Below are 23681 nucleotides of genomic sequence, written 5' to 3' on the forward strand. Positions count from 1 at the left end.
GTCTGAGGAGAATCTAGGTATAAAACGCATCTTGTAGAATGTTGTCAATGCCAGATGTGTATAATATTTACCATGCACAGTTAGAGAGGCAGATGTTTTTTGATCTCCGCACACACAAGAATAATCTCCAGCATCTTGCTCCGTGACGTCTTGGATGATCAGCTCGGCAACATTATCCTTCTGTTTGATTTTGTATTTATCACTCGGTTTCAGCAACCGCTCACCCTTCCTCCACTCCACTTGGGCAGCCTTGCTCAGCTCACAGTGCAGAGTGGCCGACCCACTTTCCGTGGCTTCCTGGCTTTTAAGTTCTTCTTGGAAACGTGCAGGCACAGCTGAGGGGAGTAATATTGATAGAGAATGTGTCATGTGACCCAGATATTCCAAGAACCACTTGAGCTGTTCACCTGCATCCATTAGAAGGGTCTTTTGAGAGAGCAGTGCTTTGTGGATGGCAGATTCTGGCTTCTTTCCACCAACAACAGAACCACGTATAAAGCATTTAAAACTCTTTTGAAAGAGCAATGCCATTTCATTATATGCAAAAATAAAAAATGAAAATGAAAAGGTTCTGGGAATTTTAAATGTCAGCCATTTTCTAGCTTTCAGGTTTTTCAACAGCATTTTGGACATGAAACTAAATGGAAATGTGGACCTGAACATTTGTTGAAATGAGATCACAAGTAATGATTTCATTTCATCCAACTTCAGAACACAAACTCTTACAGACAGATGATAAGCACCACAAATAACTTGTTTGTGAGTGGCATTCAGCATCCCCACAAATGAGACATAAATGTACACACACACAAATGAAATGTAAATATGAACATCACGCAAACAAAACAAACAAACAAACAAACAAAAAGGACGGTAAAAGCAGTAAACACTGCCAGACATCAAAGACATTTCACCTGCCCCTTAAAATGGGGAAAAATATCAACTCATTAGAATTTTCCATGGAAAAAAAATTGCAAGGAAGGATGAAAGAGGAATGCAATAAGCAGAATTGAAAATAAGAAATAGAAGCAGAAAGCCTAAACAGTGAGTTTTAAAGGTGAATGAACAGAAGTTGGTGTGGAGGACGGGACACCAAAACGGTGAGTCTTCAGCTGCAGTGGTGAGAACACTAGGAAGCGATTTCTGCTAAAATTAATGCCATTGGCTTCTCCAGAAGAAGATTTGACATGACCTTGACACATGGAACCTGCAGATTCCCCTGGGTTTTGCATGTCAGATAAGGATCTTCCAGCCCGACATGCACCATGAGCCATTTTTTCATCGATGTGCATCTTGTTCTGCGCAATCTCAGAAGTTACTCAGAATTATGTCCCATTTGGACTTAGAGAAGAAGAAGAGTTTGGATTTGATATCCCGCTTTATCACTACCTGAAGGAGTCTCAAAGCGGCTAACATTCTCCTTTCCCTTCCTCCCCCACAACAAACACTTGGTGAGGTGAGTGCGGCTGAGAGACTTCAGAGAAGTGTGACTAACCCAAGGTCACCCAGCAGCTGCATGTGGAGGAATCTACTGCTCTTAACCACTACACCACACTGGCTCTCCTTACTCTCTTACTTCCTAGCTGCAAGGGCTTAGGGTTTCAGCCTAGGACACCAATGCAGGGACTGAAAGCTAGAACCAGCCCTGAAAAAGCCTCATAACTAAGCTGATGTACCAGCCTCCTCAAGTTCTTCAAAATATTATGGAACTTGAGCAGTTGCATAATTGTGCCAAGGCCTCCTCTGAAGCATCTGAAACCAGCTATTTTTAGGCAGAGCTGCAGAAGATAAGAGGCATGCCTTGCAGGTCTATAGATCCAGATTATTACCAAGTTTACTACCAAGCAATCATTAGCAACCATGCCCCATGATGTCCTACAGTTGTGATATTTAGCAACTCAAAGCCTGATCCTAACTTTATTGTGTCCGCAATCAAGCATTTCTAATGGGAAATAGTGACCACTAGACCAATAGACTTTCACAGCCATTGGGTTAATGCCCAACAGCATGACCAAGGACAAAGGAAAGAGCGTAAGTTGCCTTATTTGGGAAATAGATGCCATCAGAAATGTCTGTCATAAAAGACTTTAAAGAAAAGTAGATTAAAACGGATGAAATGAAGTAAGATACATGTCACCCGAGGACTTTCCAGCCATCATGGAGCCACTGGCATGTGATTTATACTGTGGGACTAAACATCCCAACAAGAATCTCAAAAATTCCCTTGCTAGTATATAGCCAGCACCCAACATGTCATGCCCAAATGATGCAATGCAGTTAACAACTGAAATTCCAATATACTTTTGGAAGTTTCCAAGTAAAAGACTCTCAGATATATTTCATTCCAAGGAATGTCTTATTTCAGACGTGGAACTTTTGTGGCTTTTTAATAGTTTTGATCCAGAAACCATAACACAGGAGGTGGGTTATGAGGAAACCGATAAGATTTCAAAGATGAAGAATGTAGTTTGGTTAGCAGGAGGGGAAAGGATGAACAAAAGCCATGGATGAGAAGCTAAAAGACGTGGTCCAAGGCAGTTGGACTATATTGCAAAAGGAATGCGACCTTTTTGATTGACTTGTAGGCAAGTAGGTTGAAAATATATGGGGGGGGGCGTGGGAGAAAGCACTTTACCAGATCACACAGAAGTGCACTATCCAAGTCACCAAGCTAAAAACAAGATGTTAATGATCAGTGAAAGCTTCCAAATGCTAATGAGCAAAATAGAATATTGTTATAAATTTGTGGGGAGGCAAGACTCCCCTAAAATATCTGGATTCAGTAAGGGGGCTGGAATTTAACCAAACCTCATAATTCCTGGCTTTCATAAATGTTGACGTTTAATCAATGGATTTAGCAGACTGGACTTGTTCTCTTGACCAGGGAATCGCCTGGAGATGGGCCATTATGAAACAAAGGCAGAGTCATTAACCCATCAAGAAATCCATCAACAAGGCAGAAGACTCTCTTCCAGAAATATAGGGGGGAGACCCCACCCTGAGCTCTGGGTAATTAGCAAAAGACAATCCCAGAGTTGGGAGCGGGAAGGTCATACATGATGTTTGGGGTCTCTTGGAATCGGAGGTTACAGCAATGGGAGGAAAAGGACCCTCTTAGGATGTGAACACTTTGCAGGTCATATATATGTATTTAAAAAACCACGTATCATTGTCCCAAAAGGGAACACAGACTCTGGTAAGTATGTTTGCAACACCTAGAATCTCATACCACATAGAGATTGGCATGGCATGAAACAATATTATAAAATCAGTTGTAACTAAGTTTTCAAGAAGTGTCCTATTAAAAATCTTCCAGAGATGGTTTCAGGCCGTAGGAAACTACCTTGCTGATGTGACAGCACGGCTCCCGATTTCCAGTACTTATATCATAGCTTCTTATTGTAGGGTAATTTCCAACAACACATAAATGACAGACGCACAGTAAACAAGAAGTGTGTAGGAGGAAGCATTCAAAGTACTCTATTGACACACCCCTCCACAGTTCTCCAGAATTGCAGAGATTCTACTCCAGTGCTGCCACCAGATAATGAAGACGCACATTTTTACAACTGGGATTTCAGGGCAAACTACTGGCTGCAACATTAAGGATCTATTTATGACACAGAGCTTATCCACACTTCCTCTCGTCACACTGCTTCCCCCTGGGAAAACCACTCTTTAGTGCACAATCAGAGCAGACAGCCATTTAAGTTTTCAGCAGATTGCTGTTTGTTCTGATTGAGAACTAAAGAGCAAGCTTTCCCTGGTAAAGGAGTGGGACAAGCAGAAAACAGCTTGGATCTGAGCTTTCCAGGCAGAGGACAAGCAAAAGTGTGGACAAGCCCGGACTCACTCATGCCGGAGACGATACAAGGTATGTTAACAAGCAACCGACGGAGAAACAGACAGATCGAGAGGAACAAAGGAGGGAGACAACAAACAAAGGCAACACAAAGTCAGTAAATCTACAGAGAGAAGGCAGATTCCGAGACATCACCGTTGCAGCATGGAACGTTTGGTTACCATGAACAGTCAAGACAGCCGTTGTCTTTTGGTCTCCACAAACACAGGTATAATCTCCTGTATCCTCCACCTGCAGGTCTCGAATCAAGAGTTCAGCCGCAGCACCTTCCTGCCTCATTCTGTACTTGTCACTTGGCTTGAGAGATTCAGGCCCCTTTCTCCACTTCACCTCAACACCAGCTTTGGTCATGGCACAACGCAGAGTGGCGGTGGTGCCTTCCACGGCTTCCCTGTTCTTCAGTCCTTCTTTGAAAAGCACCGGGAGGGCTGAGAAGGTGGTAATAGAGGGGAAAAATAAGCAGCGGAGGGAGAAAAGGAAATTGATCCTTACCCCTGCATGCAACCACTGAAGTCCCACCACTCAGAGGCAGCGAAAGGAATCACCCATTCAGGAAAATATTGGCTGTCTCAACCTACCTAGAAAATCCATTTCCTCTGAGAGACAGGAAATAGAGGAATGGGTAGGTATATGTGGAATTAAAAAGGGCTGTGGCCTTAGAAGAAGCACCCAAAACATCTGGATTCCAACCTATCTAAGAAGACTCCCTCCCACACACACACTTATGAAAATATTGAGTTCTATCAGTCATGCAATGTCCTGCCCCATAAGAGTGGATCTGGACTCCAAAAATAAGCCAGGAAGGATAATGGTAACACCTTTGACAATAGAATGGGTAGAAAAGGTAGAAACTAGGTTGTGAGCTTGTTTTTTCTTTACCCTTGACTTCCAAAGATGCCACAGTCTGCTGCTCTCCACACACACAGCTGTAAGTCCCAGAATCTGTTAGCTCCAGGCCTTGGATGATAAGCTCAGCAATGGTGCCATCCTGCCTCATTTTGTACTTGCTGCCTTGCTTAAGGGTCTTGTGTCCTTTCTTCCACTCCACGGTGGCAGAGGCCTTGTTCAGCTCGCACCGCAGAGTGGCGGCTTTGCCTTCCGTAGCTTCTTCGTCCTTCAGGGCTTTCGTGAAAAGTGTAGGCAGGACTGCAGGGTGGAGGTAACAACAGGACAGGAGTCCATCAAAACTGAGACCCTCGAGACTGTGACCTACCCTCCTCTTAGCAAACAATTTTAAGTGTGCTATCGGTGTCAATGTAGTGATTTACTTGTCTTTTCATCGCATTAAATTACACTCATCCTGGAGATGCCTATTCTGCCCAGCTGCAGGGTTTCAGAATTGAATTAAATTTCAACCTTTTGTGGCCTTGACCTAAAGTGCCTCCTTGGTTTTGCTTGCACCATTCTATCCCAGTAGCTTGCAATTAATCCTACACTGAAAATGGCACCACTCCCAGTGAAGGTCTGACTGTTCCTTTAACAATTAACATATTTGGAGATGGGAAAGAATTTAATACCCCCTAGCAATTCTTCGTGACAAGTCCTAACCAAAGGCCCTCCTCCCGCAGCTCCAACCAGTGCAGAAATTCTCTGGATCTCACTGAATGAAGACTGAGTGAAAATATCATGCCTTGTTTTCTTAGGTAAACCAAGTGTGGTGAAGACCCAGTGAAGCTTTTCAACATTTCTGAGCCTGTAAATTTGTAACTGTAAATGTTACATTCACTTGAGAGGGTCTATGCATCTGCTGTGAGGAAGAAGTTCCAGAATCCACACCAAAGGGGTGTTTTAAGGAGGAGACGTGTGTGGATTAGGAAGAGCGCTGTTGGGTTTAATTTCAGAAGAAAAACCGCAAGAGAAGTCTGGCTATATAGAAGGTACACGTTATATCTCTACATTTCTTTTCTTTACCATTCACTGTCAAGCTAGCTGTAGTCTTCTGTCCTTCGCATTTGCAAGTGTAGTCTCCAGAATCTGCTACATCCAAGTCATGGATCACCAGCTCAGCACAGGGACCCTCCTGCTTAATTTCGTATTTGCCACCTGCTTTGAGTGCCCTTTGCCCCTTCCGCCATTCCACAGGGGCAGCCTTGCTCAACGTGCAGAGCAGTGTGGTCGTCTCGCCCTCTGTAACCTCCTTGCTTTTTAGTTCTTCTTGGAAAAATACAGGCAGTGCTAAAGAATGCAATGTGGGTAGAGAGAAAGGGTCAGATCACTGGAGGACCTCTGACGTTTTGATGCTTTAGCACACTGGTCAGGTCCATGTTGCTAGGAAGCAACTGGCGTCAAGACCAACCAGCACAAAGGTTTAGCTGTGCCGCAACCATCACCAGACCCCTATGCAGCAGGAACACAGGGGCATTTTGAAGGGAGAGGTACAACTGCATTATTTTGTGTATCAAAAAATGGGGGCGGGGAGTACAGGGAAGAAAAAAGAAGCCCCGGGAGACCAACAGAAAGAGATCCACAAAACCACTTCCGAACTCGAGAAGAGGTGGAGTTGCAGGCTTCACGCCCTCTCCACGTGCACGGGGGCTGGCTCTCAGCCTCCGTGCAATTGAGGGGATCCCTGGCAGCGTCATCCCCTGGCCAGCCAATCGGCTGACCTGGGGGGGTGTGGCTTGCGCGATATCACACTGGCGCAGCCAGGGACCTCCCTCTTTTGCCGCCTTAGTTCATCCGCAAGACCAACAGCAAGAGATCCACAAAGACATGTTGCAAGAGCGGCTAGAGCTTGATTAAGCATGTTTGTTAAAAGACTTTAACTGTGGGCATAAGGTCCATTACCATTCACTTTCACGGCTGCAGTGGTCTTCTGATCTCCACACATGCAGGTGTAGCTTCCAGCATCCGTCAGTTCCAGATCTTGGATGGTCAGCTCAGCAAAGCGACCTTCTAGCCTCATTCTGTATTTTTCACTCGGTTTCAGCACCTTTTGATCCTTCAGCCACTCAACGGAGTCAACGGCCTTGGTCAACTCACAATGCAGAGTGGCTGTTCCGCTCTCTGTTGCTTCCTCATTCTTTAGTCCCATTTTGAACTGTGCTGCCAAGGCTGAAGGATGCAGAATGAACAGATACTGTGTCAACAACCACAAGTTATGCAGAGCCTCTCTCACTCTCTGGCATGCTGCTGAATTGTGCAATTCACCCCCCAATTATGGGGAACCATCCTGGACATGCTTCCAGCAAATTCTGCCAATTTCCAACTTGGGGGACAGAAAAGAACTTCCGAATGGGATTATCCTTAGGAATGAAGGGGTGCCCCATTAAGAGGAGGCTGGCCAGAGAATTGAAATAATAACTCAGATATGAAACGGCCAACCTTCTCTTAATGATGACAGAACCACACAGTATATATCTCATACCTTGTGCACGTCATGCCATGTCATTTGCGAGAGGAACGTTGCAAATCATGTAAGCATGCAACAGTAACACCTTACATCCTGCAAGACTGGAGAAGAGTAAAGCAGGGAGGCTGCATGCCGGCATGACAGTGAAGGACAAGACGAAGGAAAAGTAGAGCCGAAGACAGAGCTTTGCAAGAACATAAATTAAGCGGGTTGGGGGAGATGGCAGAATCACTCCAAAAGGCTGGTAGCATTGTTGTGTCTTTACCATTCACTGTTAAGACAGCTGTTGTCTTTTGGTCTCCAGCGGAACATGTGTAATCCCCAGCATCCTTGAGGTCCAGATCGTGGATCGTCAATTCAGCCACAGTTCCTTCTTTCTTCATTCTGTATTTGCTGCTGGGCCTCAGACCTTTCTGCCCCTTCATCCACTCCACTGGAGCAGACTTGTTCAGCTCACAGTGCAGAGTAACTATCCCACCTTGTGTGGCTTCCGTGTTCTTTAGCAGTTCTTTGAAGCGGGTAGGTATGGCTGGAGGATGAAGGGATTTCAAATGTATATACACACACATGAGGCTGACTTGCCAGCTTTAGCATCTGATTCATATACATGACACTGCCTCCAACCCAAGATTTCACATGGTCATTTCAAATCAAACATCTAAACTTTTCTGCCTCTCTTCTCTGACCTTTCTTTCCCCTGGTTTTCATTCCCCTCTCAGACTCATCCCCCACTCTGGCCGTCTCTTCTTCCTATCATTCTTTTGAACTCTTCCGTGTCCCAACCCTCCTTCCCTTGTCTAGTCTACCCCTCTTTCCCTAGACCCAAAGGCTCTCCATGAACCACTGAAACTCCCAAGCAGTTCAGCTTATTATGGCTGCCATCACAAAACTGCCTAGCTCATTATGATAAAGATTTAGGGCGCTTCCAGACTATTGCTATTGCCAGGTGAGATTCAACACATACCGGCAAATTGAGGTTGTTCAGCTGTAGTTAACTAGGCAGTCTCACACACACACAAAAATCACCTCCCTCAAAGGAAAGTTATGGGGAAGTATGGGATAACACCTTTCACGCAACATTGTCTAACAAATCGGAATGGTTGCTCATTAAATAGCTGGTGTCATCTAATCTCTGCACAAACAAATCAGGATGAATGCTCAATAATGACCACTCTCCCATCAACCGGAGGGCACCTTTGCATGGTGCGGGCAGCACCCTGATCCCTGAGACAACGGCAGAAGTTCCTGGTCCGCCTCCCCACGTCACACCCCTTTGAGGTTCCCGACAAACCTCAGTTCTAATGAACCTATCTGTGGCGGGGGGAGGCGGAGCTCTTTGCGTAGTTGAAAGGGGCGGAGCCTACCTGAGAGCACGCACTCAACAGAAAAGCCAGGATACTAATCTTCCAAACATGCAAAGGCTCCTCCAGATGTGCTTTTTATTGTGCATTCATGGTGAATTGTGCTCATGATGGTATCGGGGAAGTTATACACAATCCCACTTTCAATGTTTTTTGCGCCTGCAAACGTTTTGTGGCTGGCATGCTGCCTGCAAATTCCTCCTGAAATCCTATAACGTTTCATACCCCCCAAATGACATGCGTTTTGCTTTTTGTCCCAATCTTGTAGTGCAAGAGTCCCCCTGCAGGCAGCAGTAATGCAAGAACGCTGCAGATGCATTGCAGAACAGTCCAGAGTGGACAGTCCAGTATAAATCCATCACTATTATTGCATCAACGGACATGTTGCGGAATAGACCCATGCACCAAAAAAACCCTAGGAGAAAAACTCTGCAATTTGGAGGCGCCCTCTGTAATAAACACAGCATGGAAAACCCCAATGAACTTCCTAAAAATATCAAGCTGGTAGGATTGTATACCACGTATTTGCTAAGCAAGCTAAAACTCAGAGTAGATACATATAAAATGGGAATAAATGCAATAATGAGATGGATGCATCCCCATTACCCTACCATGGATTTTGACCTGAGCTGTGCTCTGCTTATCTCCGGCATCACAGGTGTATCTCCCACCATCCTCTGGCTCTGAATTGTGGATGAACAGCTCAGCCACACACCCCTCCAGCTTCATCTTATATTTGTCACTAGCCCGAAGGACCGTCGCTCCCTTCTTCCAGGCCACGGATGCATCCGGCTTGTTGAGTACGCAGCGCAAAGCTACGGTGTCTCCTTCTTCCTTTTCCACATCTTTAAGCTCTTGCTTAAAAAGAACTGGCAGGGCTAAAATGTACAACCAGGGTGGAGGGGAAATGGCAAAAGTTAAGCACTGTGGGGGAAACTGCATGTAACAGCCACACGCAGCAAGGACCACTCCCACCCTACTCCCCTCCAATACGCAGGAACAGATGGAAAACTCAAATTCTGTCAATGGTTTTGGCTTCAGGGAGGTAGTGTCTAAATCTGGGGTTGTCAACCTGGTCCCTACCGCCCACTAGTGGGCGTTTCAGGATTCTAGGTGGGCGGTAGTGGGTTCTACGGCACAAGCTGAATCCTCCTTCTATCGAGCACTGGTGGGCGGTAAGGAAATTTTACCATCAAGAAAGATGCGTTAGTGGGCGGTAGGTATAAACAGGTTGACTACCCCTGGTCTAAATCCTAGTTCTCCCTGCCAACAGAAAACTAGCATTTCAGGGAGAAGGTCTAGCTACAACCCATCTCCCCGCCACTTGCCATTTTCTGTCCTGTAAGCCCCCTAACCCAACTGCAGTGGTACAGCCTGGAGTAGCTCAGAAAGAAAATGGCTTGCTTGGGAGTCTGGCAAAAAGGACCTCATCATCAGAGCCATCACTTTGGATCAGTGGTGGAGAACCTCAGACCCAGAGGCCACATGTGGCCCTCAAAGCCTCTCTATGTGGCCCTTGGGACTCTCCACAAGCCGCAAACCCTTTCCCTAGTTATGCCCCTCAGAAGCCCTATTTTGCACCCTCTTTGGGTGTTTTTGCCTGGCTGGAATGTGTCCTTGGACTCTGAGAAGGCTTCCAGTTTCTCTGGATAGAGGATGGAGAGGTGTGCAAGTGGGTGTAGAAACTCACCTACTGTGCCAAGGTAAAATTCGCACCAGTTGCTCTGCTCCCTTTCACCTCTGGCCCTGCCCACCACGGGCATGTGGCCCCTGGAAGGCTGCCCAGGAGGAAATGTGGCCCTCGATCTGGAAAGCCTTCCCAACCACATCTATCAATTGCCATATGTCTGCTGCAGAGATGGTTAACTTGGATGCTACAAACATGGAACTTCTTTACACAGGCTTAGCCCTACAACATAGGCCAAAGATTCAACCATGAGTGATGGTGTCAGGGGGCTGCCATCGGAACAGGGGAGGGAGGCCGGGGGGCCTTTGGGATACAGAGAGCCTCTGAAACTCCTGAGGAGCAGTTCCTCTTCCAGCAGTGGGGAAAGCCACACCTCCAGTGTAGAAGAGCGGGAAGGGGCCAGCCAAGCGAGGAAAGGGCTCGAGGATGCTGCTGAGAGCCCCAGCACCTCACCTAGCCAGGCTGGCCAGGAGGGACACAATCCACTTCTGTCGCCCACCTTGCGCAGAGGGGTGAAACACAAGGAGGGGAGGAGGAGCCTTGGGGTGTCGAAGTTCTTATGTTGGGGGAGAAGCCGGAAGGGGCCACTCCCGGATTCTGCAAGTGACTGAGACGGACATGAACTTGGTAGATCTGCACTGTAAATAGTTTGCACAATAAAACCTGTAAAAGCTAGGTTGGAGTTCTGCCTGGTTACTCACGAGCAACCACCACCACCATCTGACAGATGGAAGCAGAATGGTATGGTTAGACGCATGTTGCCTAACGCATACAACTGCATTTTGGGATGGAAAGCAGACACTCACAGAGGTCAGGCTGCACAGTGGCGCTGTGGGTTAAACCACAGAGCCTAGGACTTGCTGATCAGAAGGTCGGCAGTTCAAATCCCCGTGACGGGGTGAGCTCCTGTTGATCGGTCCCTGCTCCTGCCAACCTAGCAGTTTGAAAGCACGTCAAAGTGCAAGTAGATAAATAGGTACCGCTCCAGCGGGAAGGTAAATGGCGTTTCTGTGCGCTGCTCTGGTTTGCCAGAAGTGGCTTAGTCATGCTGGCCACATGACCCGGAAGCTGTACGCCGGCTCCCTCGGCCAATAAAGCGAGATGACCCCAGAGTCGGCCACGACTGGACCTAATGGTCAGGGGTCCCTTTACCTTTACCTACTGCAGTGAGCAAATTTCGCATGCATGGCATTTCCGTGAAGGCCCACTATTAAATTATGGCATAGATAACTGAGTACCGCGAAACTAGTGGCTCTTCCTACCCGTCACTTGCACTCGAGCCGAGGTCTTTAGCTCGCCAGTGCTGCAGGTATAATCCCCAGCATCAGAACTCTTTACATCCCGGATCACTAGCTCTGCCACAGCGCCACGCTGTTTCAACTCATACTTGTCGCCGGCCTGCAGGACTTGGTTTCCCTTCATCCACTGCACCGGCAGGTCTGCCTTGTTAAGCTCACAGGTAAGCCGCACCTTGCTTCCTTCCTCAGCTTCCCTGTTCTGCAGTTCTTGTTGGAAAAGAACTGGAAGGGCTAAAATGCAGAATTGAAGAAGAAGAAGAGTTTGGATTTGATATCCCGCTTTATCACTACCCGAAGGAGTCTCAAAGAGGCTAACATTCTCCTTTCCCTTCCTCCCCCACAACAAACACTCTGTGAGGTGAGTGGGGCTGAGAGACTTCAAAGAAGTGTGAGTGGCCCAACGTCACGCAGCAGCTGCATGCAGAGGAGCGGGGAATCGAACCCGGTTCACCAGATTGCAAGACTACCGCTCTTAACCACTACACCACACTGGCTCCAGTGTGAACATGGTGAACATGGGCCAGAAGGAGAGGCTTAAGAAAAGTTGTGGGTTCTTTGCTTCCCCAACAGCTTTTGCTAGAAGGAATTTGAAGCAAATAATAATAATAATAAAATTCAACTGATGGAAATGTCATTGAACTACTGTTCTAACCACCTATTCTCCACATGGGGGGAAAAGCTTAAGAATATTACAGTAACCGGCTTGATAACTTAATGCTTTAAAAAAAGAAGAAGGAAATAATGCAATTAGGTTCACCTGAACTGTAAGGTTTACATTCCCCACCCATTGATTTAGACATATGGTAAAGATCAAAGCAGGTAATATCTAATTAACACATAGCACATAACATAAGATACACATCTAGGTATCTATGTGGACTTTGGCAAAATAAAGACAGGTGGATTTTGGCGTAATAGACAACAGCGAATATGTAGATGCTCTGATAGTTCAAAAATAGTTTCTGTTGGTAGACAGTGAGGTGGAGTTGCAGTACATCTGTAGTCAAAGGACTGGGAAGAAGCTTATGAGTTATGTATCTTTCTTTAAAAAAAAAAGGTAGGATTTGCCATTTGGTAATTTCACATCACATTTCAAACTCCCTTCTAGCATAAGATTATTGAGGAGGGACATCTCTTCTGAAGCAGACACTTGCATCCAAGCCAAAGGACTATTTTTCTCCCTTCCCACTACTCCACACTTCCTGTAGAAAGGTCACATGAACACAGATGGGCATCTTCATCCTCTATGGTTTTATTAGTCCAGGTTCTTGGATGTAGTCGTCCATAGCTGCCAGTACAGGAAGGGAATGCCAATGAAATATTGATGATTGCCGCAATAGCTCAGTTGGTAGAGGCTCTTAATCTCGAATTGTGAGTTTGAGTCCCGTGTTGGGCAAAATATTCCTGCACTGCAGGGGGTTGGAGTAGATGACCCTTGTGGTCCCTTCCAACTCTGCAATTCTATTCTATAATTCTATGAGAATTAATTCTAGAATTCTATGAGAACCCTTCTCAACATGATTTCATCATGATCTACTCTTCTAGCACGGTTTACCATCTTCCATTTCTAGAAACTTGACATCCTTCTGTAGCTTTGTTTAGAGGAAAACTGTTTCCAAGCAAATAAAACTGGATATGTAGTGGGTGGGAGTGTGGGTAGGAGAAGCTGCTGTCTCTCAGCAAATTTTCAGTTTGTTGACTCTCCCCTTTCGCACCTTCAGAAACAGGAGTTTGCCCCAGAACAACAGAAAAAGATCTTTAAACAACAGAACAGGTGGAAATTAACGTTGATCAGATATCCATAGTATATCAACAGGACAGCTTTAGGTTGGAAAGATAGAGAAAAATGGACAGTAGAGGCATGGAATAGTTATTTGTTTGAACTTATTCAGTCGGACATTGTCGCAGTCATGTCACAGGAAACAACATGGAAGGTCAAGTCCACCATGATAAGGAACAGATGGAACCCCTATCTTCAATGGATAAAAACTACTGGAACAAAAGACATTCGGTGGAAAGTAAAGATGCTATGCCCATGGCTGAGGATAATAGTTTGAACCCTTCCAATGGATATGGGGGGGGAGGGAGGAGAAGGAAAAAATTGCACAGGGAATTTAAAATTGGAAGGAGATAATAGTATGTAAAAATCCCAAACTTGAATAAAACTTTTTTTAAAAAAGGATACCAACATTAGCAACAATCCTTCTTTTGATTATGGAGGCAACATCCCATGCACTATGTGAATTCTTTCCAGGCATATGGAGCTACGGATTATATTCTTCAGAGATCTGTATAAGCTGATAAAGTGCATCCATTCTACGTACTCAAGGAGAATAATTTCTTTCAAGTAGAATACTCTGGATCCTGTTGACACCTGGAGTGCTCTCTGGTCCAAAGAGAAACACTTCAGTTGATTTCATATTCAACTATGAAGTCCACTGATGAAGTCATGTAGAATAGACTAAACCAGTAAGAGATCATTTTCAACCCAGTTGCAAACTTAGCATTGATAATCAGAGTGCTTAATACAACACAACTAACATTTATTTCCATTGTAATGAGAATATTTGCTCTCCTGACTTGACTCATAGAATTGTAGAGCTGGAAGGTACCTAAGGGTCATCTAGTCCAATTCCCTGCAATGCAGAAATCTCAACAGGTGGTCCCCCATCCAGTTTGAAACCATAGCAGACCCTTCTTAGCTTTGCAAATGTGCTAGCAGTTTTATTGCTGCACCACTGGGAGACTCCCGTTTCTTTGTATCACCTTCTATATCTCACTTTCCGTTTTATACATGAGAAGGGGTTTCAAATCTTGACAGGGTATTCCGGAAGATGCACCTCCCAAAATGGTTTAGAAGTTACAGATTATTTGCAGGCAGGTCAATAATAAACTTGGAGGATAACAGCTACTACCCACAATGGTCATGTTTTACCTCCACTGTTGGAGACAGTATGCACCTGAAGAGGAGAGGCTGGTCCACTCGGGTGAATGGCACATTGCCCCACCAATCCCAGTCTGCTCTTAGCCAGCTCTTGCCTGCCTACCCGCCTGCCTTCTTGCTTGCATCCAGTTCAGGGATGGCACTGCCTGTCAGTTTCTTCACCCTTGGTCTCTGTTTTCCCTGTGTAGAACTCAAGAGGGAGAAGGATGGGGACAAAACTAAAACTAGCTGGCTCTGCTTGTCATTGGCTCCAGCCCATCAGTTCCAATGGGCACTCACCACCACTGATCCTTCTTTAGATTTGCACGAAACAGTAACATCCAAAGGCACTTTCTGGGCCAGTACAACAATTGCTGGAATGGAGGCTGTATGCTTCTGAATGCCAGCTGCTGGGAATCACAGGTGGGGAGAGTGATGTTGCGCTCATGTCCTGCTTGTGGGTTAGACACAGGCAATTGGTTGGCAACTGTGGGAAACAGGATGTCGGACTAAATGGGCCTTTGGCCTGATCCAGCAGGGCTCTTCTTATGTTCTTTTCAGGACCTTGGAAAGCTCCACAGTAATGCAGACGTTGCTCCAATCTAAAGCCTAAAATTGGTCTGTTGAGACCATACAGGGAAGCCAAGAAGTTTTTTGGTAGCTAGTATGACACAGAGCAGAATTGAGTTTGCTTGCTTGAGTGGTCCAAGCTGTTGGTCTCCAGGTCAGAATCCAACATCAAATCCAGACAGAAATGAGCTGTAGCACCAAGTGAAAAGCATCTCACCTCCGATGGGGTGAGCTTTGAACTGCAAACTTCCTCACCCTTTTGCTTCCACCATCATACAAATTAGAAGAATCTAGTGCTTGCCTTCATCTAGTTTACCCTCTATTGCAGTCTTCATGCCTGGATCATTTTTCATGAGTGGCTTCCTCATTAAATGCCTCAAAGTAGCAGATCCTTTGAGTGACGATTGCATCTGAAAGTAGCATCCCCTGATACAACCCATTGTCACCTGATTCAGCTTTATTTCAAACCTATTGTGCATCGTATATTATGTTGTAGGGATCAACCACTTGCATATAGCAGACACCTTTAAATCAAATATGCATGTTCCAGGCCTTTGGTTATTGGCCTGGGAAAAGGAACACGAGCACAAAATAAAACATCAAGAAGTTTCCATTGTAAGGCATAGTTCAAAGAGAAGTGCCTCTCACTTATCACGAGCCTGTAATATAAAGAGACTTAGATACACGTCCATGATTGCTGATAAAGGAAAGAATATGAAAAAGTTACATGTTGTAATAAATACAGTATATGCCAATACAGATTTCATCGTGCAGGAGACTAGTTTAATTAGACAAGTCATGGTTACAATCTACAACAGCCTTCCTCCAACATGGTGCCCTACAAATGTTGTACAAATTATAAATTCTTGTTGTTGGACTACAACTCCCCTCATCCCTGACCACTGGCTATGCTCGCTGAGGCTCATGGGAGTTGAAGTCCAGCATCATCCGGAAGGCATGAGGTTGGGAATGGCTGATCTACAGTGGCTTGGGCTATTTGTTGCACTAACTCCATCTTAGGGCAAAAGGACATTACATTAATGTAAGAGCTGCTCCAGTGTTCTGGTTTCCTTACACGCTCTGGAGAAAACACAGGAAGCTGCTTTATATCAAGTGAATTCATTCATCTGTCTAGAATTTTAGACAGTAACTTGCAACACTGAACTGTAGAGTCGGAAGGGACTGTGAGGGTCATCTAGTCCAGCCCCCCAACATGGGTCTCGAACCCACAAACTTGAGATTAAGGGTCTCATGTTCTACTGACTGAGCTATCCCAGGATTTCAGGCAGGAGACCTTTTCAGCTGCACTGGAGACACCAAGGTTTGGGCCTTGGATCTTTTGAACGCACATCATGTGCTCTACCACCAAACTATGGCCTTTTCCATTTATTTGACAAAATCTAAATGCTGGGACTACAGGCTGAATTTCCCCCCCATGGCAATAACTAATGAGACAAACCACACAACGTTCGTACCTTGCACTACCACCTTTGCGCTCGACTGGGTCTCGCCAATGTCACAGGTATAAATGTCACTGTCGTCTTCCTGTAAGTCGTTCACTGTGAGTTGCAGCACTGTCCCCTTCTGGCTGATCTCGTATTTCTTGCTCGCCTTGAGGTCCGTAATCCCTTTCCTCCAGGTCACAGCAGAAGCCGGCTTCTTGGTTTCGCAAGTAAGAACTGCTTTCTTATTTTCCTCCAGCTTCAGGTCCGTAAGGTCTTTGATGAAGCAGTTTCCTGCTTCTGAAAGGAAATGCAATAAAGTGATAGGTAAGTGAGCACTCAAATCAAACACAGCGACAGAGATAAAGGAAACAATGGCTCAAGGATGGTGCCTACATGCTTCTCTCGTACTTCTCAGAGGTGAAGATTCTCACGCCACAACCCAAACACACAGCACCACCTTGGAGCAATTTACAAGGCTCACAATAGACAGGGAAGAATGTTCACCACCACTTGGAACTTAAAGGATATAAATGGAATGAGGCTGAATCCTGACAAGACAGAAGTACTCCTCTTGGGGGATAGGGGATGGGCTGGTGTGGAGGACTCCCTGGTCCTGGATGGCGTAACTGTGCCCCTGAAGGACCAGGTGCGCAGCCTGGGAGTCATTTTGGACTCACAGCTGTCCATGGAGGCGCAGGTCAATTCTGTATCCAGGGCAGCTGTCTACCAGCTCCATCTGGTACACAGGCTGAGACCCTACCTGCCCGCGGACTGTCTCGCCAAAGTGGTGCATGCTTTGGTTATCTCCCGCTTGGACTACTGCATGGCGCTCTATGTGGGGCTACCTTTGAAGGTGACCCAGAAGCTACAACTAATCCAGAATACGGTAGCTAGACTGGTGACTGGGGACGGCCGCCGAGACCACATAACACCGGTCTTGAAAGACCTACATTGGCTCCCAGTACGTTTCCGAGTGAAATTCAGTGTTGGTGTTGACCTTTAAAGCCCTAAACAGCCTCAGCCCAGTATACCTGAAGGTGCGTCTCCACCTACATCATTCTGCCCGGACACTGAGGTCCAGCGCCGAGGGCCTTTTGGCGGTTCCCTCACTGCGAGAAGCAAAGCTACAGGGAACTAGGCAGAGCGCCTTCTCGGTGGTGGCACCCGCCCTGTGGAACGCCCTCCCACCAGATGTCAAAGAGAACAACAAATACCAGACTTTTAGAAGAGATCTGAAGGCAGCCCTGTTTAGGGAAGTTTTTAATGTGTGACATTTTAATGTATTTTTAATCTTCGTTGGAAGCCGCCCAGAGTGGCTGGGGAAACTCAGCCAGGTGGGCGGGGTACAAATAATTAATTAATTAATTATGATGAAAGAGAGAAGAGAGCGAGATCCTAACCATCTAGCCTGGTGAGAAGACCCCTCTCTTCTGAACTGTATTTAAGACAGGCTGCTGGAATGCAGTGAGGTCATTGCCAGCAACTGGACCGTTTCTGCCTTATTTTATACTTCCTTTTTGCTTGCTGCTTTTATATTTAAGTCTAGATTATTTATTTCTGTAATATGGAATACCCCCCCCCCATATTTGGCAAACTGTTGGTGGTTGTGCTTTGAATTGCACATTGTTTCAGAAACTGCAGATTTGGTAGGTTTGCCTTCAAATGCAAATTGAATCTAGTTTCTCTCCAACCGCTAGGTGGAACCAAACTGCATTTCAGAAAATTTCCTTTCTGATCGCTCACTGGATCTACTCTTTGCAGGGCACCATGACTGACCTTCCACAGTAAGCGTTGCTTTTGTTTTAGAGATTTCAGTCTCGCATGTGTATTCCCCACTGTCCTTGACTGAGGCATCGTGGATGATCAGTATGACGCGGGTCCCCTCCTCGCGCAGGTCGTACTTTTGGCTCCTCCGAATCTCTTTGCCATCCTTGCGCCACTTAATGTTGCCGTCCCACTTGGACAAGTCACAACTCAAGCTAGTCTCCTGCCCCACCAACGCAGTCTTGTCCTCCAGCTCACGTACAAATTCTGCTGGCTTTTCTAAAGGGAAAGGAAGCAAAAGAATCTTTCTATTAAGAAGAAAAATAACTCCTCAGGTTTATCATCTTTTTTACTATGCTGGAGAATTTATTTGGGGGGGATCTGTAGTAAAGGAGCAACAAGACAAGGAACTGAGATTCAGCAGGCATTTCATCTTATAAACATGTGCTGAAAATGTTTCTGTTCTATCATGCTTATGCAATTAGGAATAAATCTTTCCAAAGCAGGTAGCTGTTTTCTGATTTTAACATGTTTATATGGTTGTATGATTTTATGAATAGCTGTTGCAAACTGCTCTGATTTTTCAAAAACAAATAGTGGTATAAAAGGTAAAGGGACCCCTGACCATTAGATCCAGTCATGGCCGACTCTGGGGTTGCGGCGCTCATCTCACTTTACTGGCCGAGGGAGCCGGCGTACAGCTTCCAGGTCATGTGGCCAGCATGACTAAGCCACTTCTGACAAACCAGAGCAGCGCACGGTAACGCTGTTTACCTTCCCGCCAGAGTGGTACCTATTTATCCACTTGCACTTTGACATGCTTTCGAACTGCTAGGTTGGCAGGAGCAGGGACCGAGCAGCGGGAGCTCACTTCATTGTGGGGATATATTTTCATGAATAAATAAACTAAATAGTGCCACTCCATAATCCGTTGAGACTGCCCATGTACCAAACAGATGTTCCTGCTTAAGATGCACACCCAAATTTCCTCTACGCACCTTTCACGACTAGAGTGGCTTTGGAGCTTAAGTCACCGAGGGAGAAAACGACCTCTCCAGCATCAGTGGCCATTGCTTTTTTAATATTGAGAGTGTATTTCCTCCCTTTGTTGAATGCTCTAACCCGTCCCTCGCGGCCCACTTCGGTTCCGTTGATGAGCCAGCGGCAATCTTCAGCGCTTTCGTGGGAGAGAACACATTCAAAGCTACAACTCTCCCCTTCCAGGACTTCAGTGTTCTTGAGGCGTTTGGTGACGCCGATGTTCAGTTCTAAGAACAGAGATAAAAGGGTTATCAGAGAGGCTTTGGCACCCTACACAAGGCAAGTGCAATGCAAGAATTAGAGCAGTGGAACCCCTGTGCAAACAGAGAGCATGGCTAAGGAATCCCCAGGGCATTGCCACGGAGGAAGTATAAACAGCAAAAGCTCGTTTGGATGCATTTGGATGCATTTGTTATTTAAAAAGAGTATTGTCTTGGGTCATTTCTCTAAGGTAGTCTTTTTTAAAGTTTTTATGTGTTTATATGCCTATCACACTTTTAAACTTAAAATCCATTGTTGTATATTGTTTTAAATGTTTGTTTTGCTATTGGGATTGTAGTTCCTGTTGAATGGTCACTTTAAAATGTGAAGGTTCATTATTATTTCACAAGTTGTGTATGTCTTTAAGGGCCAGGGCCAGGGCAAATAACGAGACCCAGTCTTACAGCTGTGAAACATAGCAGGTGCTGCTGAGTTGTTTTAATCAAGCTGTGTCAGCAATTGGGTATAGTATATAAGGAGCAGCACCTAGCTCTTCCATTACCCTGGGGGATGGTTTGGTGGTTGGGTCTGGTTTGTTGTTGATGTATTTAGTGTATAAGGAGTGTTTGTTTTTGTTATTAAAACCTTGTTTAAGTTATTTTTGAGTCCCTTTTTAATGCATGGTCTCCCCAGCAAGCTCTCTGCAGCGCTACTAAACCGCAAATAGCCAACAGTTCCATTTGTGTTTCTCAAGCTGGTCTCTGACCATAATAAATTTCATGTTCATGAGTACAGTGGTACCTCGGGTTAAGTACTTAATTCGTTCCGGAGGTCCGTTCTTAACCTGAAACTGTTCTTAACCTGAAGCACCACTTTAGCTAATGGGGCCTCCTGCTGCTGCCACGCCGCCGGAGTACAATTTCTATTCTCATCCTGAAGCAAAGTTCTTAACCTGAAGCACTATTTCTGGGTTAGCGGAGTCTGTAACCTGAAGCATATGTAACCTGAGGTACCACTGTATTGTCTTCTGTAACATTCTGGTGTGTTAGAACCCTAGAAAGGACAAGAAAAGATGGCAAAAGATACACAAAGCTGGCGCACATTTGCTTTGGCCCTCCGCTTGTGGTCTGGCTTGTGGGGCTTCGTGGGGGTGCATGTTTACACCCTGCAACTCTACAATTCTGGACTTCATAATGCAGCAGCCCCTACCTTGGACGCTGACTCTAGACTTGGCCACCTCTGTACCAAGGTCGCATGTATACAAGCCGGCATCAGCCTTGTTGAGGTCATGGATAATGAGACCCAGCGTCTTCCCAGCCTGAAGCATCTCGTACTTGTCGCTTGGGGTGAGTTCCACACCCTCCTTCTTCCAGATGGGCTTGACCTTTGCCTTGGAGACCTCACACTCCAGGCTGACTGTGCTGCGCTCCTCTGCAGCCACATCATCCAGGGACTTCATGAAGACGGCAGGCTTCTCTGAAGAACGGTGCAACAAGGAAAGGAAATGGCAATGTTTAGATCCAACTTTCCGAGTGTTACTTATTTCACAAAACTCATACAGCAGCTTGATTGTAAGGAAAGTGAGGACCAAGGCCCTTAGGTGAAAAAAGGAAACTCACCTTTCACCTTCAGCCGAGCACTCTCAGTGACTTTCTTCTGAACCTTGATCGTCACTGAGCCAGCATCTTCTGGCATGACGTGTTTGAGCATCAGGCTGTGAGAGGTGCCCAGTTTCTTGATCTCATTGAAGTTGTTGGGGAAGAGGTGTGTGTCATTGAGGAACCATTCCACGTCGTCAATGTCTTCAGACAGCTCACAGGAGAAGAAGGCACAGTTCTCCTCCTCAATTTCCACATCTTCCAGATGCTTCGTTATCTCCACTTTGCGTTCTGTTTGAGGGGAGGGATTGGGCACACAATGAGGTTCCACAGTACAAGATGCTAACTTACCAGAACCATCTCCAGCTCTGCAAACAGCATGTTGCAAACTTCTTGTGGCCTCCATTCTATATGCAAAGGCAGTTTCCCACATAGCATTTTCAGAGAATCCAAAGGGCCACGATAGCAAATAAAATATTTTTCTCAACGTCTCAGATTCTCCAACTGCTGCCTAAGAAATGTCCTCCCCTGTCTTATGGCTTCTTCCTCCCCACACTCCAAATAAGCAAGCTCATTCCATACTCCTGAGGGAAGCACCATTCTCCAGTACATTACAGGTTGTCACAACACACTCTGCATTGCAAATTCCCTTTCTAACCTGCAACCTAAGCAGGTAGCAGCAACCTTCTCGGGCCAGTGGGCACAACTGGAATTTTGAGAACATTCCATGGGTGCCAGTAGCAAAATGGCTGTTGTGGGGTTGTGGTATATGACAGATGGGCTGACATGGAGGTGTGTCAGAGTGGCTTCAACTTAGGAGAGGCTGAGTGTGCTGGGCCCGGGGGTAAACCTGAGCAATGCGGTCCAGGTCCGGTCCCGAATCCAAGGGTTCCACAAAGAGTCAGTCCGACAGGGTCAAGGCAGGAAACCAGGCTAGGTCAGGCACAGTGTTATAGGCAGGTTCTAGCAAACAGCAATGTTGCTCCCACAACCTGGGATGGGGTCCAACAGCCTTTTATCTCTGTCGGGGTAATGGCTGGTCCTGATTCCCTGGTGACTCACCTCCCTGTCTCGCCTAAAGGCGAGCACTCCTCCTGCAAGTACTCGGGTCTCTCCTTCTCTCAGACCTTAGTCTTCCAGCTCAGGAGACGTCAGTGGGTTACTAGACCCCGGGGACCACCTCAGCCTCCCCTGAATCAACCAGTAGTGAAACAGCTGTAAGTGATGGCCCAGCTGAGGGCAACGAGGTCATCCCCACATCTGGAGCCAGGGCCCAGCTGGTGTTTGTTGCAGGGGAACCTATGCAGACTGAGGCTCTTCAGAATCAGGCCCCAGACTTGGTTCTGATGCCACCTGAGGCAGAGGATCCGGTGCGGACTGAGACTCCTCTGGTTCCGAGTCCAAGCCTGAGTCCCAGACCATCACACTGAGTCAAGGCAAACAGGAACTGGGCAAAAAGAGGCAACAGTCTCTCTTGCATTTGAGGGGGCATTTATTGACATCTTTCAAAGGTGCCAGAGGGTGGAGCTTTTTCTATCTGCCTTAATGCGGCATATAGACATGTCACTAAAAATTATTCACTTATCGGATTTCACCCAATTTCTAATAGTAAGTATACACATGAGAAAATTGCTAATTTCTTTCCCTGCACATAAAGCAAGGCTGGACTCCCCTCACCTTCCCTCCATTGTTTCACCTACGTACCCAGAATGGTCAGTGAGGCCTTGGTCTCTGAAGTCCCAGCTTTGCATTTGTAAACACCAGAATCTCCAACAGACAACTTCAGGATTTTTAGCTCTGCTGTGTTCTTATCCCTCTTGAGCTTAAACCTCTCTGAGGGCTCGATGAGGGTGTGGTCTTTGTACCATTCTACAACCTTTGGAGAAGGCTTGAACTCACAAGAAAGGACAACTGAGTGGGTTTCCTGGACAACCTTGTCTTCTAGGTGCCTGGTAATAGTCACTTGAAGATCTACAAAGAGAAGCAGCAGGGAGGGTCATCATGGACAAAGAAGAAATTGCAATGAATTAGATCTAGGAGAAACTATGGGAGTGGCATTGAATTAGATCTAGGGGAACTATGCACAACTGCTAGTTAATGCATGAAGGAGGGACGCTGGTGGCGCTGTGGTCTAAACCACTGAGCCTCTTGGGCTTGCCGATCGGAAGGTCGGCGGTTCGAATCCCCATGACGGAGTGAGTTCCCATTGCTCTGTCCCAGCTCCTGCCAACCTAGCAGTTTGGAAGCACGCCAGTGCAAGTAAATAGGTACTGCTGTGTCAGGAAGGTAAACAGTGTTTCTGTGCGCTCTGGTTTCTGTCAAGGTGTTCCGTTGCGCCAGAAGCGGTTTAGTCCTGCTGGCCACATGACCCGGAAAGCTGTCCGAGGACAAACACTGGCTCCCTTGGCCTGAAAGCGATATGAGCACCGCAGCCCCTTTGACTGGACTTGATGGTCCAGGGGTCCTTTACCTTTACCAATGCATGAAGCGGTAAAGAACCCCAGAATTGTATTGCTAGGTAGACTCATACTTGTGCTGGGCCCGGGGGTTAACCCGAGCAATGCGGTCCAGGTCCGGTC

At 46.2% G+C, this 23681-nt stretch overlaps 1 protein-coding gene across 50 annotated transcripts in view; it reads right to left on the minus strand.

Moving 5' to 3' along the window:
• OBSCN (obscurin, cytoskeletal calmodulin and titin-interacting RhoGEF) overlaps window positions 1-23681 on the minus strand; it is a 267376-nt gene that overhangs the window by 163468 nt on the left and 80227 nt on the right. For 41 of the 50 annotated variants that reach the window (XM_083578984.1, XM_083579001.1, XM_083578979.1 and 38 more), the window contains 14 exons: window positions 22807-23073; window positions 21124-21393; window positions 20714-20980; window positions 19261-19530; window positions 18275-18541; window positions 16529-16795; window positions 11525-11791; window positions 9187-9453; window positions 7480-7743; window positions 6650-6916; window positions 5774-6037; window positions 4742-5008; window positions 4024-4290; window positions 72-335 (listed from right to left, as the gene is read on the minus strand). In XM_083578984.1, coding sequence (XP_083435110.1) covers window positions 72-335; window positions 4024-4290; window positions 4742-5008; window positions 5774-6037; window positions 6650-6916; window positions 7480-7743; window positions 9187-9453; window positions 11525-11791; window positions 16529-16795; window positions 18275-18541; window positions 19261-19530; window positions 20714-20980; window positions 21124-21393; window positions 22807-23073 — 3735 coding nt within the window. The remainder of the gene's footprint in view (window positions 1-71; window positions 336-4023; window positions 4291-4741; window positions 5009-5773; window positions 6038-6649; window positions 6917-7479; window positions 7744-9186; window positions 9454-11524; window positions 11792-16528; window positions 16796-18274; window positions 18542-19260; window positions 19531-20713; window positions 20981-21123; window positions 21394-22806; window positions 23074-23681) is intronic. The other 9 variants (XM_083579015.1, XM_083579006.1, XM_083579023.1 and 6 more) reach the window with 7 other exon arrangements.

This window comes from Podarcis filfolensis (genome assembly GCF_964270895.1).
Source record: "Podarcis filfolensis genome assembly, chromosome: 12".
NCBI lineage: Eukaryota > Metazoa > Chordata > Lepidosauria > Squamata > Lacertidae > Podarcis > Podarcis filfolensis.